General features: G+C 45.8%; 8 protein-coding genes across 8 annotated transcripts; 4 read left to right on the plus strand and 4 right to left on the minus strand.

The window, feature by feature from the left end:
* Positions 1–20: 20 nt before the first annotated feature.
* V865_000082 (uncharacterized protein) lies at positions 21–752 on the plus strand (the record flags this gene model as incomplete). Its single annotated transcript, XM_066223914.1, has 1 exon — positions 21–752. The coding sequence occupies one exon, from the start codon at positions 21–23 to the stop codon at positions 750–752; it is 732 nt and encodes a 243-aa protein (XP_066080011.1).
* A 62-nt stretch (positions 753–814) lies between these two features.
* On the plus strand, positions 815–1,160 carry V865_000083 (uncharacterized protein; the record flags this gene model as incomplete). The annotated part of the gene is made up of 2 exons (XM_066223915.1): positions 815–898; positions 987–1,160. 2 exons carry the CDS (start codon positions 815–817, stop codon positions 1,158–1,160), a joined length of 258 nt encoding a protein of 85 aa, XP_066080012.1.
* A 325-nt stretch (positions 1,161–1,485) lies between these two features.
* V865_000084 (uncharacterized protein) lies at positions 1,486–3,403 on the minus strand (the record flags this gene model as incomplete). Its single annotated transcript, XM_066223916.1, has 2 exons — positions 1,486–3,218; positions 3,322–3,403. 2 exons carry the CDS (start codon positions 3,401–3,403, stop codon positions 1,486–1,488), a joined length of 1,815 nt encoding a protein of 604 aa, XP_066080013.1.
* Positions 3,404–5,599: 2,196 nt separating this feature from the next.
* Positions 5,600–10,195, minus strand: V865_000085 (uncharacterized protein; the record flags this gene model as incomplete). Its single annotated transcript, XM_066223917.1, has 13 exons — positions 5,600–5,842; positions 5,929–6,204; positions 6,279–6,605; positions 6,691–7,226; positions 7,290–7,488; positions 7,557–8,092; positions 8,152–8,769; positions 8,861–9,384; positions 9,446–9,587; positions 9,653–9,772; positions 9,893–9,994; positions 10,066–10,105; positions 10,178–10,195. 13 exons carry the CDS (start codon positions 10,193–10,195, stop codon positions 5,600–5,602), a joined length of 3,681 nt encoding a protein of 1,226 aa, XP_066080014.1.
* A 614-nt stretch (positions 10,196–10,809) lies between these two features.
* On the minus strand, positions 10,810–15,134 carry V865_000086 (uncharacterized protein; the record flags this gene model as incomplete). Its single annotated transcript, XM_066223918.1, has 7 exons — positions 10,810–12,569; positions 12,641–12,701; positions 12,784–13,107; positions 13,467–13,923; positions 13,997–14,784; positions 14,852–14,935; positions 14,991–15,134. 7 exons carry the CDS (start codon positions 15,132–15,134, stop codon positions 10,810–10,812), a joined length of 3,618 nt encoding a protein of 1,205 aa, XP_066080015.1.
* A 1,600-nt stretch (positions 15,135–16,734) lies between these two features.
* On the plus strand, positions 16,735–17,019 carry V865_000087 (uncharacterized protein; the record flags this gene model as incomplete). Its single annotated transcript, XM_066223919.1, has 2 exons — positions 16,735–16,752; positions 16,831–17,019. 2 exons carry the CDS (start codon positions 16,735–16,737, stop codon positions 17,017–17,019), a joined length of 207 nt encoding a protein of 68 aa, XP_066080016.1.
* A 602-nt stretch (positions 17,020–17,621) lies between these two features.
* Positions 17,622–19,713, minus strand: V865_000088 (uncharacterized protein; the record flags this gene model as incomplete). Its single annotated transcript, XM_066223920.1, has 5 exons — positions 17,622–17,654; positions 17,711–17,866; positions 17,935–18,718; positions 18,773–18,885; positions 18,952–19,713. 5 exons carry the CDS (start codon positions 19,711–19,713, stop codon positions 17,622–17,624), a joined length of 1,848 nt encoding a protein of 615 aa, XP_066080017.1.
* A 708-nt stretch (positions 19,714–20,421) lies between these two features.
* V865_000089 (uncharacterized protein) lies at positions 20,422–21,708 on the plus strand (the record flags this gene model as incomplete). The annotated part of the gene is made up of 3 exons (XM_066223921.1): positions 20,422–20,727; positions 20,971–21,261; positions 21,343–21,708. The coding sequence occupies 3 exons, from the start codon at positions 20,422–20,424 to the stop codon at positions 21,706–21,708; spliced, it is 963 nt and encodes a 320-aa protein (XP_066080018.1).
* Positions 21,709–21,991: the final 283 nt, after the last annotated feature.

Genomic DNA, 21,991 nt, shown 5'->3' on the forward strand with positions numbered 1-21,991 from the left:
ACAGGGAAGAAAGCCATAAGATGGAGAAGAGTGAGAGGATGATGAGAGAGAAATCTAGACAAATTAGAAGATTGGAAGATAAGGTTATTAATACCAGAAAAACGGTCGAGAGAGATTTGAAGACGGTTGGAAAGGGGAGGGATGAGGAGTGGAGTTGGCCTGAGGATATAGATGATTGGAGGGATATACTAGATCGGTTGACCAGGTTGACCAGAGAGGAACTTACTAAGCAAGATGATCCGGTCTTTACAAGTGCAAGCGAAGGGGTGAACGACACTGTGATTGATAAAGGAGGAAAACCGACGATGGTTCATGAGATATCAAAATCAACTACCACTGAACTGCCCGCTAGTCTTCATACAGCTCACGATAATGGTCATGATACCAATGAAACAGATAGCAGCAGCTATAAGCCCTCTGTTCCACTTGGGACTGTCAACATTGCTAGGGCGAGCCCCAAGGACCACATGACTGGCTGGGATACGGCAAAAGGAGGATGGAAGAAGCCCTGGGAAGATAAAAAAGATGCCACATCGAAATCCAAGTCCGAAATCTTAGCGGACAACTCGGATGACGAAGGGTTCACCACAGTGAGCAACAGGAAGAGAAAACGAAGAAATATAGAGCCAATCTCACCTGTGAACAAAGGCAAGGTCCCAGAACAAAACCTACGGCAAGTAATAAGGGCTTATCGTACCGTATCAGGTCTTATAAATCAACAGGAAGTGGTAAAAGCCAGGTTGCAGGGATAGGTACAAATGAACCTACCAATGCAAGGGCAGTATCGTACCCGAAGCTAAGGGGCTACTCCGAGATGGTTGAAAGTGACGATAACACCAGGGACCTTGATGATCCAGTGGAAAGTGATATCGGCCAATTCGATGAAGATAATACATCAGTGAGTACCGTACATCACTGACATGTGCTATACTTGTGCTATCGCCAATGCGAACTACTAACTCTCGTTGATGCGTACTGCACAATAGTCCAATCATGCTGGTACGTTCACACCAAGCGTTATCTCCGAGATACTAGAGCCAGAATCATACTACCCGATCGTGAACGGGCAACGTCACGTGCCGTTGAGCGGATATGAAAGCTCCACCTCGAACAGTAGGCCACTGAATCCGAAGGCGGCGGTGTTCGAGTCTCGAGAATAGAGTTTGTTCAGTGGTGTGACCATGCCCAGGTGTAGCCTTGAGTGAGGGATGTGACGTATTGATTATCTTTGTATGCAAACTCATAGTCATCTAGCTGCACTGCAATGTAGAGACGTTCCCTTGGTTAATATTCTTCATTCAAGCAAATATGACACAATCAAGGTCGATAAGCTGTGTATTTACAGTGTTTTCACGCCATTTTGATGCCGGCTGCTTGCAAAGTGATCATTATAGTGGATTCATTAAAACATGTGTACGAGATATCTATGACGATGAAATATTTTGCTAAATATATGAGACGTAAAGGGAGTATAAACAGCAACTATTAACTGAAATGAGGGGTATTAAGGAGGATACCCATCAAACAACCACCTAAAGTACCAGCAATAGGGATGGTCATGATCCAAGCCAAGAGCAGGAGACCTACTCGTTGCCAGTTGACTGCTCTCCAAGTACCGTTACACAATCCTACACCGACGGTTGCACCAGTGATACACATCGAGGTAGATACGGGAAGGGAGTACTGAGAGAAGATGAGGACGGTGAGAGCAGCACCCATTTCCATGGAACATCCTCTGGAGGGGGAGTGATAGGTGATCTTGTTACCCATAACCTTCATGATGTTGTATCCGTAAGTGATGAGACCGATGGAGATCATACCGGAAAGAACAGCGAGTTGCCAGACTGGTACGGGGAGTTTCGACTGTGCCGCATCACCAGTGTTCCAAGCGGAGTAGATAACAGCCCATGGACCAACAGAGTTACCGATATCGTTGGCACCGTGGGCGAAAGAGGCAGTACAGGCAGTGAGAACCTGGATGAAAGAGTAGGTGTGTTCGACTTCGTTAGGGTATTTAGGAGCGTGAGCGTACACGGCAGCCATTCGTTCACCTTCGGGAGTACCGTGAACACCAGATTGAGCAGCGTGAATATCATAGTTGACACCGTACAATGCACCGCAAACGATCATAGCTGGGATCCGCTTAGCGAGGATCTTCATGTTTTTCAGTTCGTATATTTGACCAGCTCCCAGAGGGTTTTCATGGAGAGTTCGCATAGCCCATCCGAGAGGTCCTCGGTGTTCTCTCAGTCTGGCGTGGAATCGAGCTTCGGATTGAGCCATGAGTTCCTTGTATGAAGGTTGTTGAGATTCACCGGAGCTTTGATCACCACCTTTGTTAAGAGTGAATGGGGTGGCAGGGGTCATGGCTGGGGATCCAATGTCAACTTTGGTTTCGGGGTTCTCATAGTTTCTCTTCTCCTCTTCCTCATCTTCTTGAACAACGGCATAGTTGGGTACTACAGCTTTGTCAGAATCAGGAGGAGCAGGTCGTGAGAAGAGGGCAGGACCAAGGAAGACGTGGTACCATCTTAGAGTGTAGTCCTTCTTGATGACCTTGGCGTGAACGAAGGGAACAAAGAAAAGGGCAGAGAGCAAGCAGACACCACCACCGGTACCGAGAGTGACGGAGACGATATACCATTTGGGTTTCTTGGCGAGACCGAGAGATGGAGATCCCTTGTAGACGATGGAGAGGGTACAAATGGTAGCGGCGACGAGGAAGAAGAATGGTGAACTCCATACAGCCCATCGAACGGGATTTCGTCGGACGTGTACGACCAATTTGATAAGCATGAAGATGATGGCACCGAATGCGGCTGAAATAGCGGGAGCCATACCGAGACCAGCGAAGATTGCTCCTAAACCTTTACCACCATTCCAACCCCATTGTACTTTAGATGCACCGACGGTGGCAACTCCGACACCAGCAACAGCAGAAACGAGAGAGTAAGTGGAAGAGACGTGGGCGGAGTGTCGTGTGCACCACATGACCCATGATGAGGCGGCGGCGAGCGCACAGGTGAAGGCGAGTAATTGTACACCGGCATCACCTCTGAAAGCGGAGTTGGGGATGATACCATTCTTGATGGTATCAGCAGTTCTGGCGCCGACAGCTATAGCACCGACCATTTCGAAGATCGTACCGAGAATCATTGCTTGTCGGTATGAGACGGAACGGGAGGATACAGAAGTGGCCCATGAGTTGGCTACATCGTCTGCTCACACGATCACACAGTCAGTCAGCTGATCCGTATATCGAGGTAGAGACAAGGCTGGAAAGGCTAGAATGAGACGGACGGAAGCGATCCTCCTACTCACTTGCACCATTGTTGTATGCGTCAAGCATAGCAAACAATGTACCAATGGCGAAGATGTAATCATACTGCTGTAATCTTGGCATCTTGAAGAATTGTCAACGTGTTAAGGTTACTGGTTGCAGTTGTCGAGAGGAAGACTTGTCCTCTTTTCTTGCTTCAAGACTTGGCTGATGGACCGAGTGTCTGATTTTACTTTGCGATTGAAAGGGTGTGGGAAACAAACGTTTTCTAGAGGTGTCAATGCGCCAACTCAGACTATATATATTAATGGAAAGTCGCACTCGATTTTTCTTTTCTTCTCGCTTATGGTAAAGAATCCGTTCATTTCGTCTTTTACTCCCACTTCCATCTAACGAGACCTGACTTCACTATCCTGAGCTGGTACACTCCACTGAATCACTTTCCAAACTTCGACCAATCCGCCTGCGACCTCTGGATCATCGCCGCCATCACGCTCAAGAATAGGGAAATCCATACGATCCTATAGCACGTTTGATGATTTGGGTGGTAAAAGTATGTCTTGGCATTCAGGGTGGACAACGGTAGATACCTAAATTTTCGGTGTCTCTATGAGCATGTACTTCTGTCTTGTGAGCCGGATTACCATGATAACAAGGAAAAACCATCAACATTAACACACGTTCGTGGGTTTTCATCGCGCCAAGACAATGCGAAATGCGGGGTCGATCGAAGATCCCTTTAAAACCGTGCCTGAACAGCTGTCACCAAACGAAAATGTTATCGCACGTTCGTGGATCTGATTTCGGTACTGGTGATGATCTTTGGTACAAATATATTCATACCACCGACCACAAGATGAAAATACATTTGGTCGCGTGCGTGACGTTGTCGATCCGGGGGGTGCTCCTAGGACTATCAATACCTTACCATGAAATGCGATTTGAAAAGGCTGCTTTCACATTACGACAGGTCTAGTTAGAGCGCTGGGTGGTGATCGCACGTTTGATGGTTACGATGTCTGATCTTCTTTCCCTCCAGTCAATACAGGAAAGGTGAATAGACTCACTGCAGAAGTCTGCCGGTAAGCTTTGAGAGAGAATACTCGTGAGCTTATGCTCAGTGTCTTGGCATAATCTATTTTTTGCCAACCCAACCTGCACCGTGCCCAAATGTTGAAATAGGATGATATCAGACCAAGTGGATCCATGCGGTGAAAGGAACGTTCTTCCTCATACATCTCTTTGTACAGCCAACGAGCTACGTCTGAGGAATCTGTGATGTACCCAACGTGTTTGACCATCCTTCAGAACATGCGAGTATTCTGTACTGTACGATCTTCATCTATCGTTCTTCGCTTCAGTCCAGAAACATATAGCTCCGAACTATTTTGGTCTGCCAAAATAAAGCTTATTGCATGATGCTCCACAAACGAGCTATAACTGATCGACCATCCGTCTTCAGACTTTGTAAACATAGTTAAACTATGCGGTACTTCGCTGTCAAGCGGATCGAAGTATCGCATGCATTGACTGGAATTTGCATATTTACAACAGTGTGTGTTCGTATATTGCAAAAGTGATATACCTTACTAGTGAATGATGAGCTGTATACACAGGAGTCCACTGTTCTTGTAGCTTATGAAGCCTTCAAACCTCCAAGGCAACATGTAGTCCCCCGTCCAACCAGCTACCAGTCCATCAACGCAATGTCAAACTTGAGAGATGGAGGTCGGAACCGTTTTTACTGATATGATTCATATTCTGTCAGGCTCTGCCCAAAAGCTCGATGTCTTGCTCCACCCAGCACGATGCTCTACCAAAGGTTAACCGGCATCATTGCTAGCAATACGGACCTTACAATTGAGAAGATGATAAGGTCAAACTCAAATTTGATACCTCCGGTGTCGATGTGGCTGGTTTGAACTGTACGACCAAACAGGGAGAAACCACCAAAGTACCGGTGAGTGTCGATTGCCAACTTACTCCATCCAGTATACTTCACATCCTTTTCAGAGATTACGTATATCTGATATGCCTTTAATTTTACATAGGACAACGCTTTTTCCTCTCCTTTGTGACACAATGATCAGTGACTTTTGTAAGACATATCATTGTATAAGCTGTTTTCAGTGGATGCCACATCTACTGTACCATGGTCACGCACTGCTAACTGTAATGTTGGGGAAATCTTCATTGTCAGTAACAAGTATCGGTGTGTTAGCAAGCATAAAATTCATGAAAAATCCATATATAATCACAATCTTTTAAGTTCAAGTATGTCTGTCGTTTTTCTTTTCCACCATTTCCTCTCCAATCTATCTATACCTTATTCCTTAATCCACTAGCTGTCAATCCAACTTGAGTAATCTCATCAACTTTACATACACTACCTTTGAATTCAGGGAGGTATTTCGCACCGGTATAAGGTGATATGACAGATGGTGATCCCTGATAGATCGGAGTGAGTGATGCAGGACAAATATCGAACGAGGTGAATTGATCATATGTGATTTCATAGTTATCACGAGGATTTCGATCACCTTGAGCAAGAACTGCTCTGGCCTAGATAGGACAACCATAAGATATGTCAGCCTGTGCTCATACAGTGTAGTCGACACGACGCAGGGGTCGAAGGATGTTGTACTCACCTGAGTGACCACCTGCGCACCAGCCGGTTTAGTATCTATTAACCTCCTAGCGAACACCGCAGCAGTAGCATGGTTACCAGCATCGCTGAATACTTTCATAGCGGATCTCAAGGCTAGTTGAACATGTTGTTGAGCCAATTGACAATGTGTGAAGTAAGCCGCTAGTTCCAAGTTTCGTTTCACGTTTTCAGGTTCTTCAGATACTAGTCGTCGTCGTTCAACTTCCATGGTCAATCCAATGATGTACTCTCGACACAAAGTTACGAGGTCTTTGATCTATCAGAAGTCAAACATTACATCAGCAAAGTGTGTCACATTGATAGATGAACTGAATGGATCAATCGACTCACCTCATTAGCATCACCCTCATCAGTCACCACAACCATGATCAATTTCTGCAATACCGTCCTGAACGCAGCCAAAGCCTCTACGAATTTACCTCTTGCAAAATACTTGTTGGCCTCTGTCAATTCGTTCGATTTCAAATCATCGAAATTGTACGAGTTGAAAGGTAAGAATTCTCTCAATTCTGTCGATTCGGGATTTCGTCGAACATTGTATTTTATAGGTGGTAAAGATGGGTTGGCAGGTACGTGAACATGGGCAGATTGGTAGGATTGAAGGAAATACGACTTGAGAGGTTGGAAGTTGACAGCACCGATTTGCCTGTTGAGTAGCTACATATACATATAACGTCATAAGCAATCATTAGGTGGACTTTATCATCGTGGGATTGATGACTCCAGGAGATGAATCACTCACCTGCATGGCTGACTCAAAGTTTCCAGCTGCCGCATGATCAGCAGCCAACGGACTATTCCTAATCCACAACTCATCTTCACTTATACCGGGAGATACACCTTCTGACAAATCAGCTTCTGCCGCTTCTTCTTCCGGAGCGACCTCTTCTTCGGGTGGAGCAATAACTTCAGCGTCGAGATCCCATCCTTCATCTTCATCACCTTCCTCTACACCTTCACCATCGGCACCACCATCAATCGCAACGTCCGCAGCCCAAGCATCAAGCTGTTCACCACCTTCTATACCAGATGTTTCGCCTACGAGTCCATCCACTCCTCCATTAGCCAAAGCCCGATCGAAGAATGATTCTCCGAGGTTCTTGATCGGCCAGTTAGAGTCGGATTGAGGGAAAACAATAGGTGGTGGAGCAAGTGATGAATGTCCTGAGTTTTGAGGTGGAGGTGGTAAGTCTTCTTCGGTCATACCAGCTTCTTCGAGGATTTCCAAAGCAGTATCATCGAGACCATTGGTCTTGGCAGTATAGTAGGCGAGAGGGTCTATCGGTATTATATCAGCTCCTGACTGACACCTTCTCATATTAGATAACTGGGATGACTTACATTGTCCAGTTTCCCTAAGAACTTCCACCCTAGCTTGGATGTCGCCAAGGTATAGGGAGTTTTGGAATCGAGACATGTTATCGCCTCTCTTCTGAGCAATTACTTGCATCATGCTGAGCTTCTGTGCATTACCAGTGATCAGGTAGAGGAAAGAGAGTTTGTCAAAGTTTTTGGCTTTTTGATAAGCGGTTTCGACAATCTATCCCATGTGATCAGATCAGCTCAACTGTCACCGCTCAACATGGCCAGCCCAAAAGTTTGACTTACCGAGTGATTACCTTGTTGTAAAGCCGCTGCACCAAGTCTATTCCATACATCTTCTCTGTCAACTGCTCTAGCCATTTCCAAGGCCACTTGCAAATTACCACATTCAATAGCGAGGTCAAATCGAGTTTGTTGATCTTGTACGAAATGCAAAGCGATCTCGGGGTATCCCTTCTTTTGCAAATACCCAATGATACTTTGACCGACGAGATTAGAGCTTCTGATGATCTGCAAGACCTCATCATAGTTCTTTCGGACCAAAGCGAGTTTGAATCGATACTCTGTAGGATCAATGGTGATAGTTCGAGGTTTAGCAGTTCGATCTAGACAGTGAACGATTTGACCTTTAACTCGTGTCAGATAGACCGGCTGTTCGAGAGTCTTGATGATACCGTTGTCACCTTGAGGAAGAGCGTATTTGATATGGTTCAACGTGGTGTAGATGAGGATACCACTATCGTCCCAAGCAGCGGATTTGATTCGGATGGTCTCGTGAATCAAAGCACTCTGAGTGAGGGATTTGTTCGCGATGGTGATTGCTGATCATACATTTGTCAGCTTAGCTCTACATCGTCATGATGGTAGAAGCTGGACTTACTGTGTTTACTCAACAAAGCAACCATGTTTCCATCAGTGCTCCAAACGACGTATTTCACAGGTGGTGTACTAAGTTCCGCCAAAACCTTTTGCTGTTGTATGTCAAAGAGAACGACTGAAGTGGGAGTAGCAAGGAGGAGAGATGCAGTACCACCATAGAAGATCTCATTGGTTTGGACGGGACATTTCACGGTTTTAGTGATCGAGTTGGAAAGATCTTTGATTTCGATATTTTGAGTAGCCTTGTCAAGTACTGCCAATCTGTTTCTTGCAACGAAAATTGCACAGGATCCATTACCTTTTTTGCCATCTGATGGGACATCTTTACCATCTGAGGCGGAAGGAGCAGAAGATTTAGGTAAAGTGATCAATTCGTATGTACCGTTTTCCGAAGGTGAAGTAACGACTACAGCTCGTTCAGCGGGGTTATAACTCAATGTTCTAGGTTGTACCCATTGAGAACCGAGTTTTCTGACACTGCAGATACCTTGATTGGTACCGGTGGATAAGTCGGCCATTCGAATGACTTTGTCCTTGACGTAGAACAATTGATTTCCAGATAGAGAGAACGCAGGTCGTTCACGTTCGAGTTTGAAGACGATCAAACCGTTGTCGTGACCTGAACCGAGTCAACGAATTAGCAATGATCGCCATTTGCGATAAGCTTTCTATTGAGTAGCAAAGTGTTTCTCAGGAAGAGATTGACTCACCAGCAGCGAAAAGGTTCAATTCCGGATGAGCAGTCAACACCCAGAACCTATCATGTTCCCTTCTAAAAGTCTGTACGGCCGTACGTTTGGTCATATCCCATACTCTAATCGTCTTATCTTCCGAGGCCGAAAGGAGAAGCTCGTGTCTGGGATGGAACATACTCATTGAGACGTTGTTGAAATGACCTCTGCAAGAATCAACTTCCCAAGCTTTGGTTTCTGACATTCTCCAAAGTTTCACTTGTCGATCATCACCGCATGAGACAATCAATGGTAAAGTAGGATGGAAAGATGCCCAATTCACACCCCTGTCGTGTCCTTCTAATACGTATTTGACGACCGCATCGGTATTACCAAAGAGGTCGGCTTGGTTCTGGTTGGCTCGTGACATCTGCTCTTCGAATGACATGGGTGCTTGGGAAGCTTGATTCTTCTTTCTCAAGCCGGATATATCCCATACTCGGACGGTCAAATCCATTGATGCCGAGACGACCAAATCATCCCAAGGGTGAAATTGAGCGCACCTGCAAGGAAATGATGATAAGCATGACCATTGCATGAAAAGGATGTAGACGGGCTACTTACATGATATAATGGTTATGTCCCGTCAAAATAGCAATACATGTTCTAGATTGCCAATTCCAGATTCTGATTGTTTGATCGTCGGAGGCTGAGATAATCCATGGGTATTCTCGGTGGAAGAAGACGGTTCGAACGTAATCGAGATCTAAGTCAGGTTGGGCATCAGGTCCAGACTTAAAGCTAATCTTGATTTGGTTAACCATTACTCACGTCCAGTCAATGTGAAGAGACATTTCCTTTGCTTATAATTCCAAACTTTGATCTTGTAATCATCACCACCGGAACAGAAGATAGGTTGAGTAGGATGGAAACATATTCCTCGAACGGGACCTGCAGGAGTACAGATCGACCATGTCAGCGGATGATACAACATAACATAGTTCAACCCCGAGGGGTCGCTTCCCTACGATAGCGGTACTCGCACAACTGGGTTATAGGGCATTCACTCACCATCATGTTCGTCATACCTATCTACCAAAGTACCCATCTGATAATTCCATAATTGAATCGTACCATTATGCAACGAAGCAGCTAAGAGTGGTGTTTTGGGGTCTACACAGATTTTCAAAGGTAATATCAGCAGGTGTTATTGCAGTACACAGTTGGGAGTTGAGCAGACTCACGAAAAGCGATACCCTTCACTCTAGGTGATTTGCTCTCGAACTGCAAGTCGGGTAAGGGTATGCTTGTCAGCTATCAACGATGCACGTGAACCAGAATAGGTTCGCAGCTTACCTTGGTGAGCATCTGCATCTTGACCTGTCGATCTCTACGTACGACCTTATTCCAGCGAATCTAGGTTGAAGAATGATGCAAGACCAAGTCACAGCTAGGAAGTAACGCGTGGGTTGACCTCTTCTTGATACGGTTTCGGGATTCTTGAAGAAAGCGAACGTTCCGGAGAGAAGAACAGAGGTCGGCCTGAATCTGTTTGAGATGATTAGGGGAAGGGTATATGTTATGTATGTATGATGATGTACCAAATCATGTATGGATAATGGGATATCAACGTTGGTGCAGTAAGTTAACTGCTAACAGCGTGGAGGACGTGACGTGGTGAAGTCAATCCTCCTGAGGGGTGCCACACTGGAGTAACACCGGGAATCCCCGATAACCCCAGCAGCTCAGGTATACCGTAGCTGCAACAAGTGAAAAGAGGTCATGCTATCAACCAATGCAGATCGCAGTTGACATCCCAGCATTCAATCAGTGCAACTGATATGCAAGTGACAATCCAGAGCTCAAGCTCGACAAGAGATGCATCGTCATCTTCGTTTTCATTTGCACTTGCATTTCATTTACCGATGTTTAATCTATTCTAATTTCACCTTTCACCACCTTACATTTCCCTCTATCAACGTTTCAATCTACAATTCCTCCCTAGCCGCATGTCCCGCAGCCTGAGTATGAGCATGTCCATGTCCATGTTCATCACCTATGAACCTCGTGGTTCCCCTCGCTCTCTCATCCGCTAAATCTCTATCAATCTGACTAGCATGTTTCCTCACCAAACTTTCGGCGATCTCCCTGGGATCTCTCACCCTTTTCACCTGCTCCTTGACAGCTTGTTTGGCAGCGTCTACATACTCTCCTGGAGTCTCAGGAGTGGGTGTCGCACCCAGTGCCTTGGAAGCTGATCGGGTAGCTTGATGGATCGTAGAAGAAGCTTCATTTTGAAGTGACGAAAGGATAGAAGATCCGGAAACTAACGCTTCAGATCCTACTGAAGATCCAGCAGAAGCCAACGAGGAGATATAGGATGTTGCAGACGCGACTAATCCAGATGGTTCAGGTGTAGTAGATACCACTCCTAGGGCTTCTTGGATCTGATTGACCAATGAACTGGCCTGTTCAGATATGACTGATCCAACGGACGATACGGTCGAACTAGCTTCTCCATATATACTTTCTACGTATTCACCTGGTGTCTCAGGGCTGGGCGTTACTCCGACTTTCCTCATTGCTGATCGAGTAGCATCGTGTACGTTGCTCGATAGGGAATTGACGTTCTCTTCTGCGATTCCATACACCGATGCGGCACCTTGAGCAACTACATTTCCGATTGATTCCAAGTACTCATTAGGAGTTTCAGGAGATGGTGTGGCGCCTACAGCAGATATGGCAGATCGAGTAGCGTCATGTAAGACTGAAGAGGCATCTTGGGATAAGCCAGAGACAGCTTCTGAAGCTACTGAAATTGCTGATGAAGCTGATTCGGCTAATACTTGAGTAAGGGATTCAATGTGTTCGCCTAGATTCTCGGGGCTAGGGGTAGCTCCGACAGCCTTGATAGCTGCTCTCGTAGCGTCATGCACCCATTTACTGATATCTATGTCCGGTATAGCATCGTTGATACCCTTCGAAGCAGCAGCAATAACGGATTCTACCGATTCACCGAAAGTCTCGGGACTGGGTGTAGCGCCTACAGCCGAGATGATGGATCTGGTACCTTGATGGACAGCATCATATGCTTGTGATATAGCGGAATTGGCGTTTTCGCCAGCGGCATTGTATATAGACTCGGCATATTCTTGGGGCGATTCGGGGGATGGTGTGCCTCCGGCGACTGAGATAGCCGATCTAGTAGCATCGTGAATGACAGATCCAGCTGCAGATGATAATGAATCAACAGCTTCGGAGGCAGCTGAAATGACTGATTCGGCATGTTCTTTAGGTGATTCAGGCGAAGGTGTCGCTCCAACCGCTGAAATTACTGATCGAGTTCCCTCATGTAAGCTTGAGGAGGCGGCATCGAGTATGGACTGAGCAGAAGCTTGGACTTGATCGATTACACCGGCGGAAGTAGGTGTACCAGCAGCTGATAATGCCGATAGAACTTGTTCTTTGCCTTTACCCAGAATACCCCCAGCTCCTACTCCAGCAGCAGCCGCGGCAGCCCCAGCGGCTTCTTTAATGGGTAGTATACTGACTCGGGAAGGTTCAGCTTCGGCTGACATGGCTTCTCTAGCTTTGATTCGGTCTAAAGCGGTTCGCTTGAGAATACCAACTCGTTCCCGGAAAGATTCGTGATAATCGTTAAGTTCTGTTTTGAGTTCGCTGAAGGGTTTAGCAAGAGCGGCGTTGTCATCAAGAGCAGAAGCGAATTTGGATTTATACGAGTCGGCGACTAATCAATAGCGGGTATAAGTAAACTAGCACATTAGGACATATTCGATATTACAATCAAAGACAACTCACGTTTCTGAACGTCATTGTATTTATCCAAATCTTTGGACGTAACTCCATCAATTTGGCCCATCTACATCAGTAACACCATTAGTATACTTCTATTCAAAGTGAGGGAGTAGGCAAGCCAGTCCCATAACCGAGATGTCACTCACCTGTTCAGCCAGTTCCTTATACTCCCTACCCAAAGCTCTATCAATCAACTCTTTCTGAACCTCCGCCACGCCTTTAGCTTGATCTTGTAATTTTCCTTTTGGAACATCCAACCTGGATTTTATCTTATCGGCTGTCCTCTTTAACCTCGCATCAGCCTGTTCACTAGATTTCAAAACTTGTTCATTGGTCAAGGAAGTCGATTTGGTGTATAATTTGTCTAATCCAGTCAAGACGTAGTCTATCTCTCTTTCAATCTCCGATCTCATATTTTGAGCGAGGATAGGGATTGAGTTGGTACTGAATTCATAGTTGATACGTTTGACCTGCAATCGACATAATAACAATCATAAGCAAAACGTATTCATCACAGGAGTGAAAGATGTATCTTTCATATCATCGGGATATAGATATAGATTTGTAATTGAGACAAGCAAAGAGATATTGTAAGGATAGGAGATATTCTAGATAGATCAGATATTGGGAAGGAGGGTGGGCAAGAAAATCTTGAAAAGGAAAAAGAGATATTATAGAATCCGATATAATCAAAAGCCAAGAGAAAGTAAAAAAACAAGATATTGGTATAATCCAAATATCGAACGACGGTAGGATGATAGAAGGTACCATAATGTGAGTGAATGAATGAAGCTAGAGATCGTCAAGAATAAAAGATGAATCAATTTACCTCTTCTTTGACCTTCTTCAAGCTCTTCTTCCCTTGTTCATCCACTCTACTCTTGATCGCATCCCTCACCCGATCCATTTCAGCCTTTTCCACTTTCTTCACCTCTTTAGGTTTGACCTCTGCGGTCTTCTTCTCAGCGACTTTGTCGGCAGATGGTACTTTGATTTCAGCAGGTTTACGTGAATGTTCCAAATCATTATAATAATCATCCATCTCTCCTTTCCTCTCAGCTGCATGAGTGGAGCCACCGGTGGTAGGTAAGAATTCAGCCAACATGGTCAAAAATGATTTCTCCTTGATAGAAGGTGGGAACAGCTGATCGACAGTGGGTTTGATATAAGGTTGATGGACGTGTTTGTGGAATAACGCTGTGTAAGGAGCAACGAACTTGGAAGTTTGAGTGACATAGGGACCGACGTGGGGTTCGAGATGTTGAGTATAGATCTTGACGATGTAGCTATCGATGTATCATCATTCATCAGCTCGCCATCAACGAGATTGAATGCGATGGGAAAGACGATCGTACTCACGCTCTAACAGCAGCTTCGATCTTAGCAGCCTCAATGGTAGCTCTCTGCAACGCCTTCACAGCTCTTGGTCCAAGAATCTCTCTAGTTATTCTCTGCACTTCTAATCTCGCTCTGAGTAAATGAGGTTTGCTCCATACATAAGCTTTATGGCCATTCTCCGAAGTAACTTGGTATCCCTTTTGAGCGTATTTGGCCAATTGGCCAGTTAATGGATGGGTCGAAGCGTAATTGTAACCTCTAACAGCATGATCACTGGCGAGATTCGCATATTGATTGGCAGTTTCGATATGTGGTTTGGCGAATGCTTGAATCCTCGATGTATAAGGTGCAGTGAGCGTATGATATCTAGCTTTGAGGTATGGGAAGTGAGGTTGGATGAAGGTAAAGTAGAATCTCCTAATTCCTCTTATGACAGGTTTCAGTGGTCCTTGATAAAACTGTCTAGCTAGCTTATCTGCCTTGTCGTAACTTGGTTTGGCATAGTTGACGTAGTAGGGCGAAGTCGTGAATCGATCTTGAGCTTTATCCAATACTGGGTAAACATATGGTTGGAGTATTTCTCGATGATATACGTTGGAAGGATAACATAGGATAGGATGAGACTGGGTAGGACCGTATCCGAGTGGGGACAGGATGTACTTATTGACAGGTGAGAGTGATTCGCCAGGTGGAGGACATAGGACAGTAGATGCAAGTGAGAAGAATACCAAGATTGGCAGGGATGTGAGGATGGAGATGATGGACCAGGGATGTCGACGAGCGGTAGAGACTGCTTTTTTGGTTGAAGCCTGAATACAAAACGAGATGGATAATGATGAGCTTTATCTGAATCGCAATCTCAGGAGAATAGCTTACCTTGGTGACTGCAGCTGTCTTCGCAGCTGCTTGCTTGGCTTTCGCCTTTACATCATTGCCTTGAGCACTGATGGTGGGTCCGTCCTACATAACACGTAGTCAGTTTGGTCCAAGTTGAGAGATGAAACATATCACTCACGTAGAATCGAGGACTGGCACCCGCACTCTGGGTATTGACCGCAGGCTGACTTGACTTCCTAGCTGTTGGCGGTATGGGCACTGAGGGGGTTCTAGATGAAAGAGCTGGCTCGGACGCTCGTGGTGCTGATTTGGGTCTCGACATGGTGTAGCACTCTCAGATCAGAGCATTGATGGGTCGGTGGGTGGGCGAAGGGGCGGAAAGGATGTTGATGAGTATCGGATGGGATGTCTATTTGTGTCAAGGATAGTTAGAGTAGGTGTTGATGTGTGATGGTTACTCGTATGACGAAAGTGAATGATCTGCAGAATATCGAATACTGAATATTCATGTGGGATCAGTAGAAAACCCCCCACTAGGCAATCCACACGGATCCAACGTCATCGTTTATGAGGCACAGCCTTAAGTGGGCAACTTGGATACACAATACATAGGTACAGGAAGAGTCGCAGCTATCAACAATACTATTCGCTCGATCCGTGGTCAGGCCTCTTACTGAGTGCTGGTATGTCAGTATTATTCTACATCCTCATTGAAGCATTACATTAGCTGGTTCTTCGGAATAGCTTGAGCTGAATGGGAAAGGACGAAGTTGTGAAGCGGTCGGAAGTTTTTCTAGTTGCTGAACACCTTAGGATGTCTTGGAGCGAAAGATGATCAACGATGTGCTGGATGAGAAGAAGGTGCCGACCTATCAAATTGCCAGTCAAAAGCACCTCTATAGCATGGTGACATTTGAGCCTTTGTGATTGACTATGAGCAGAGATGTCATCAGATGCAGATTGCATGATCAAGATGGAATCCAGCATTGAGTGAGAAGCACGGGGACTCTGCTTTTCCGTGTTTCACCATCTGATGAACGGGATCAACAAGGCTGTGGTAGACCGCTTCCTCTCCTTCTCTCTCTGCTTCCACTGTACTTCCTACATCGTTGCCGTAATCTGATAACCTTAACGTCAGATCCATCAGTGGAATCCATCACGACTGCATCGCTAACCCTCATTTCTCACGTACAGTGATTTCTTGATGGTCCTTCTGGTATACCAAATCGACCGTTCAATATCGTCCGACTCTGATGTTCCTGCTCTGCCTTCTTTCGCTTTGCGCTTACCCTTGATGAGCACCAGGCTTCCTCAACATATTCAAGCAGAACTTCCATCACATGATGCTGAACAGCTGGCATTCGGAGATGCAAATGCAAGTGGTACCGAAAGTCCATACGAGTCCGTCAAGCTCCGGGTGCCCTTACCAATCTACCCCCAACGGACTTTCAGCATTCTGACATATGACGATGTCGAAAGTCTTATTTCCCAAGCTGCCGCAGACCCCTACTTGTTTTTAAGCAGAACCAGCCTCATCATATATATCCCGGTCCGACAAATTCAGACAATTCGCACACGGCTTCAAGACAAGGACATTAGGCACGATTTTCTTAATCACTCTGATTTTTCAATGACTGGTTCATCACACAAAATCCCTGCAATCGATTGGGCTGTATGGAACAAGCATACTGCCATGACGTTAGATTGCACCAGCGTTTATACAATGGGGGATGGTCAGCATACATCCAGAATCTCCAGCGGCAAGCAAGCTCGACGACAGGGCCGTCACGGATCAAACGATACCAATGAATCTATCCAGCTGAGTATGTTCGACATCGATGTCAGACCCTTCAACTCTCGCCTCGACCTTGGCCGTGCCATCGGAGGCTTGAGTGGGTGCTTTCTCGACGAGGGTGATGGTAATGCACTTTGTCGGGGTGGTGAGTGCTCTCGAAGCTCATGCATAGGTACTGTATTGCTTCATGGTCACATAATAACAATTCTGACCTGTCTTGCAGGCCGATGCTCAAGGCTCATCAGGTCTCGAACAAATCAACACCAAGGTAGTAAAGGTTTCTGACGATACTTTAGGTACTTCCAGAGGGAGTACCTCTATCACCGAGCTGAATTGGTCAATGGAATCTACTTCGACGGGAATAGACTGTTCGTCTGCTACGAGGTACGTCAGAGGACACGACAGTGTATAAATGTCAATGAGTGTGGATTGCAATAGCTGACAAAACCGCAAACATTTCTCAGAGTTCTGTCGTCGACATATTGGATTTCGTGGCCTAAGATCGAGGAAGGAAAGTATGAACTCTCACCCGTAGTCGCTAGATTGTCCAGGTCTATGGATAGCAAAATAGTAACATGGAGTGGTCTATCTTGTTCCAACGTACATCACAACCAACGGCTCTGCTGGTTACTCAGGATTTGCGAGACTTTATTGTCCGCAAGATGATAATTTCGGAGCCCTGTTCAGCAATGAGCCTACCCCGATCGATACTGTAAGTGTACCTCATCCTGTGCCAGTCGATGTGCTAATTCATGCTCTTGTTTTCTTCTAGGATGATCGTCTCTGAGGAATGCCTCGAGCGACTTACTCAGCTCACTGAGCTCGTGGTCACAGATGCCTGTCGCTTGACTGTGATTTGTTAGCGGCTTGTCCTATATGTATTGCTATGTAAGAAGTATTTGTTTTCCTGAATCGGCTTACAATATACCTCTCCTGCATGATGTGAAGTCAGATATTACAGAAGCGAGCAGGAAATAAGGAAAAGCCACGATCCACTACACTTCGTTGAATCGGCTAAGCGAAATCGAGGACCGTCACAGATCCATTCTACGCAGCAGCTCGTGAGCACCAGCGATGTAGCTTGATAAGGTTCAACCACTCACCGGATATTCAAAAGTAACCTTCTCACCATCGAAAAACATATTCTTTAGCTCACCTTCAGCCGGAAGGATCTTCCAATAACCTCGATATACGGTGTATGGAGGGACGTTTTCGTCCACACTAGGCAATGCGCTGAAATGACTTGGACGAACTCGGCCCTGTTGTACCCATCAGTGCCGCTGTTACTTTTGGTTCGTTCCTCTCAGTTGATAGATATACTACTCACAGTATCTTTTGGTCCTTTGGGTAGTTTCAAGGTTCTACCTAGGCCACCAAGAGCATAGCGGGTTTTAGGAACAAGCGCGTCTTGAGGCTCATGTCGGAAATGCATGCATTCCAGTTCAATCAGCCAAGTACCATGGGTATTCGGGCAAGCCTTGTAATTTTTTAGATATGTGGTGGATCGACTTCCGTAGATCCGTGGGCAATCATTCAGCTCCGTAAAACCCGTGTCATACCCAAACAAAGCATGTCCTTTCCACAGATGAGGAGAGATCACTGGTTGATCACCTAATCGTTCGGACGCATCGATCGCGGGTGTACAACAGTCGCATGGGAAGCATTCACCTCGGTCGAGTCTGACATGGGGTAGCGCCCATTCCGGAGGATTTGCTCGTCGTCGAGTTCGGTATGATCTGACGATGGGCTTTGAGTCTGGGACGATGTCAGAGATTACGTATAGCAACTCCCTGATGCATATGAGAGGCAGATCAATGGTTATCCAATGAGGATACTCCTGTGGCGAGAACTGCCCATAGAGGGGGTCTTCAAGCAATATCATGTTAACCTGAAGTACCAGGCTCCTACCATTGTTTGAATGTGCCAATGAACCGGGAGATAAAATGTTCTCAGGTTCACCATGAGCTGTACCATATCGAACGATCTCTGGGAGCTCGTTTCGTCCATAAGGCATGCGCATAATCAAATTTGTCTTGGTGATAACCTGGCGAGTGTTGTCTTCGAGCTGATAAATGAGGAGATGGTCTTTGGGTACAGGTGGAGGTGCAAAGCTGGGAGTCAATCGGTATCAGGTTAGCTGCAGTGGCAGAAATAAAGTGACTTACGGGTGGTCGCTCAATGGAGGAACACATTGACCGAGAATTCCTACTAAATCGGATCCGTATACTCTGATCGACGACGAGAACCCAAGATAAGGTGGATTCTGAATATGACCCCACTAAATTGGGTACGAGGAGTTTTTTTTTAGCTATATCACACGTTGTAGAGTTTTTGTTCAACTCACCGTGCAATCTTTCCCTTCAGTCCATCTTGTCCACTTGATAGAGAACGGAGTGACCGCCACCAAAAGCCCTTCTCTCCCTATCATCACTCTCGGAGCATTATCTAATCCCATATCCTGAGTCGATCTAGTGATCTCATCCGAATCCCATGGTTTTGCAATTTCCCCTTCGTTGAATAAGTGTAATACTCTGACTCTAAATACTGTATCTCCTCCTGCATCCAGCTCTTGAATGCATACTATCACATCATCCATCACGTCTACCGCTCTGGTCTTAGATTCTGTATTAGGCTTGAAATCCACTTTTACCGCTTTTGACGTCAACTTCCCTTCTTTGCTTTGATCATCCGGTGTCCAAATGGTCACCAGGGTATACAAACCATGTTTGTCAGGTTCGATTTCTGCGCCTGAAGGACAGGAGGTGACGATATGGCCATGACCTATCGCACAGATGATTTGATTTGCCGGAAGCTCGTAGGACCGAAGATGGGGCTTGAGTCTCAAGAGGTTATCTTCCGTTTTGAGCAGTCTAGCAAGTTGATCGGTCGTCGAACGATCTTTTATAGCTTTTGGTGGATTCTCCAGACGATCTGTTGTAGGTGGAGATGAACGACCGAAAAGATGATTATGGAGGAACAGTTGAATCTTGGCGGAAGAGGTGATGATGCTGTTGAATCGCTTGCAGGTGGCCGAACAGGCGAGTAAGTCCTTGAGAGGTAGATTTCGGAAGGCCAATTCGACCAAGAAGTCATCGAGACGTTGCATGATCGATCACTGGACTGTGTCTTGGTCGAACAAAGCATTAAGAGAAGGGTAGGCTTTCGTCAAATCATGGTGCGATCAATATACGAGTACGTTTGACTGTGGTGTGGCGAGTGTCTCAGGTGGGGTCAGTGCTCAGGAACGGATCCCCCTGCGGCAGCACGAGTACTGTATTCAACATCTGAAACGCACGGATCGCTTATCTCCACACGTCAGTTGCAAGTGGAGTGACATTTCGGCTATATCGCCGGACATGCTCTGATTCCTTTTTGCTCACTCAATCATCCTCACAAGACTACCCTACATCATGCTGATAATACTGGACGACATACTCGAGATCATTTTCACCCAACTCCCGGCGTTATACATCATACACGCATCATCAACATGCAAAAGGATCAATCGGATCATCACAGGATCAATACCCATTCAGCTCCGATTGCATCAGCACTTATATCAAGACACTGACCCCGATCCTCCAAGACTCACAAGTCCCACCCACACAGTACCGCCAAAAATCAGCTGTCGAATCTAATCAAACGACAAAGACCTTTCGACAGCCTCAGACGCACACGCTTCAAGTTGCCCGATGGTATCGTTGGGCAGATCGTTTCAGCCTACGAGGGGTATATAGCTATCCAAACCTGGGGCGGAGGTATACCACCGGAGGTAGATGAGGACGGAAACCATCTTTTGTTCATTCTGCTCAAGATGCCATGTAATGGGAATAGTATAGGCAAAGCGGACCAAAGAAAAATCACATTTCCCATGATGTTGGAAGATATGATAGTGGACCTTGCCAAAAATCTTGTGATGGTCCGAGAATACTTCGATGATTACGATCACGTCAAACTCCATATCTTCAAAGTACTAGGTGTAGGTGCAGACGATCCTCATGAGCTTGAATATCAAGGAGCATGTGTCTTGGATCTTGGTCGATGCTTCGAAGAAGATGAGGATCACAGCTCATCTGAAACTGGGCCGGATGTATACTGTCTAATTGATGAAGTATTCATAGTGAGTCGAGGCTATGTGGTGAATTTCTACAACTGGATGAATGGGAATCATTTACATGTAAGCTCATTCTATCAGACGTATTCATCGATATTCGTTAACTAATCTTCGGACCCTCAGATTACCATCTTCCTTCTCTAAGTCATGTTCTGTCAGTTGGATTGAACCAGGCCTGGTTGCGGTAGAAGCGATCATGGAAGCATCCTTGTGAGATTTGTCGTGCTAACTTTACACCTTTGCGTTCAGCTGATCAAACTGCCAGAGAACTGGATCACCCAGGAAGCCACACCGCCAGACACTGGAATCATCATAAATATCTCCTCATCTACCATACCAAAGTTCTTCCCGCCAACGACAGAAACGGATGTACCGCTCCTATACTGGTCCTATCATTCACCAAAAGAATTATTGGATCTCCCCACTCACATCAGAGATAAAATCCCGCCATCACCGAGAAGTTCTCATCAATTCAGATATTCAAGGTCCAGGCAGACTGAATCATCAACGTTGGAAGTTCTCCAATTTGATCTAGGGTTGGTAAGTTTCCAGCGGGAGCCACGTCATTGGGGTGAAAGATGCAATATATCGATGTAAATTCCGCCTCACATGTTGATACAGATGGTCAACGACGCTATCGAAGGGCAATTGCCACCTTCTGATGGGGATCACCAATGGACGATCAATTCTCTGCAAATCCCGTTAGATACTCCCATTCTCGAGTCTTGTCGTTGGTGGAAATACTCATTCTGGACTTTCGATCATACTTTACCTTGTGATATAGGCAAGAGAGATCGCCAATTTCGAGTACTAACAAACGAGGTCAATTCGAGGTTTACCGTCTTAGATTTCAATCCTCGAATCCTCAAAGCTCATCCACCATTGGGAAACGCTTTGGGTGGTCTTGGTGGGGTACTGCCAATTGATGGCTTTGTACCGGAATCTAAGGTGAAATTCACAGTACCCTTTACACCAAAATTTTGGTGAAGACTGATCAAGGATACGCATCGTAGACTCCGGAGAACGACCAGTACACCCGTTCGATCATTCCTTCCTCAGGGGAGACTATAGGAGCAACGTGCCATTATCGTAAATACAATTACCTTGACCAAGATCCCGTCTCTCTGCATTACGATTCGGAAATTATCATTGCGCGATTCCAGGCAAGTCTAATTTTCCTATTTACCCAAAAATGGTACCCGTCTGATGTTGTGTTAACCCTTAGGACGAGATAGATGTCTGCAGAACCGATGAGGAGGGGCGCTGCTAA

This window comes from Kwoniella europaea, chromosome 1 (assembly GCF_036810445.1).
Source record: "Kwoniella europaea PYCC6329 chromosome 1, complete sequence".
Lineage (NCBI taxonomy): Eukaryota > Fungi > Basidiomycota > Tremellomycetes > Tremellales > Cryptococcaceae > Kwoniella > Kwoniella europaea.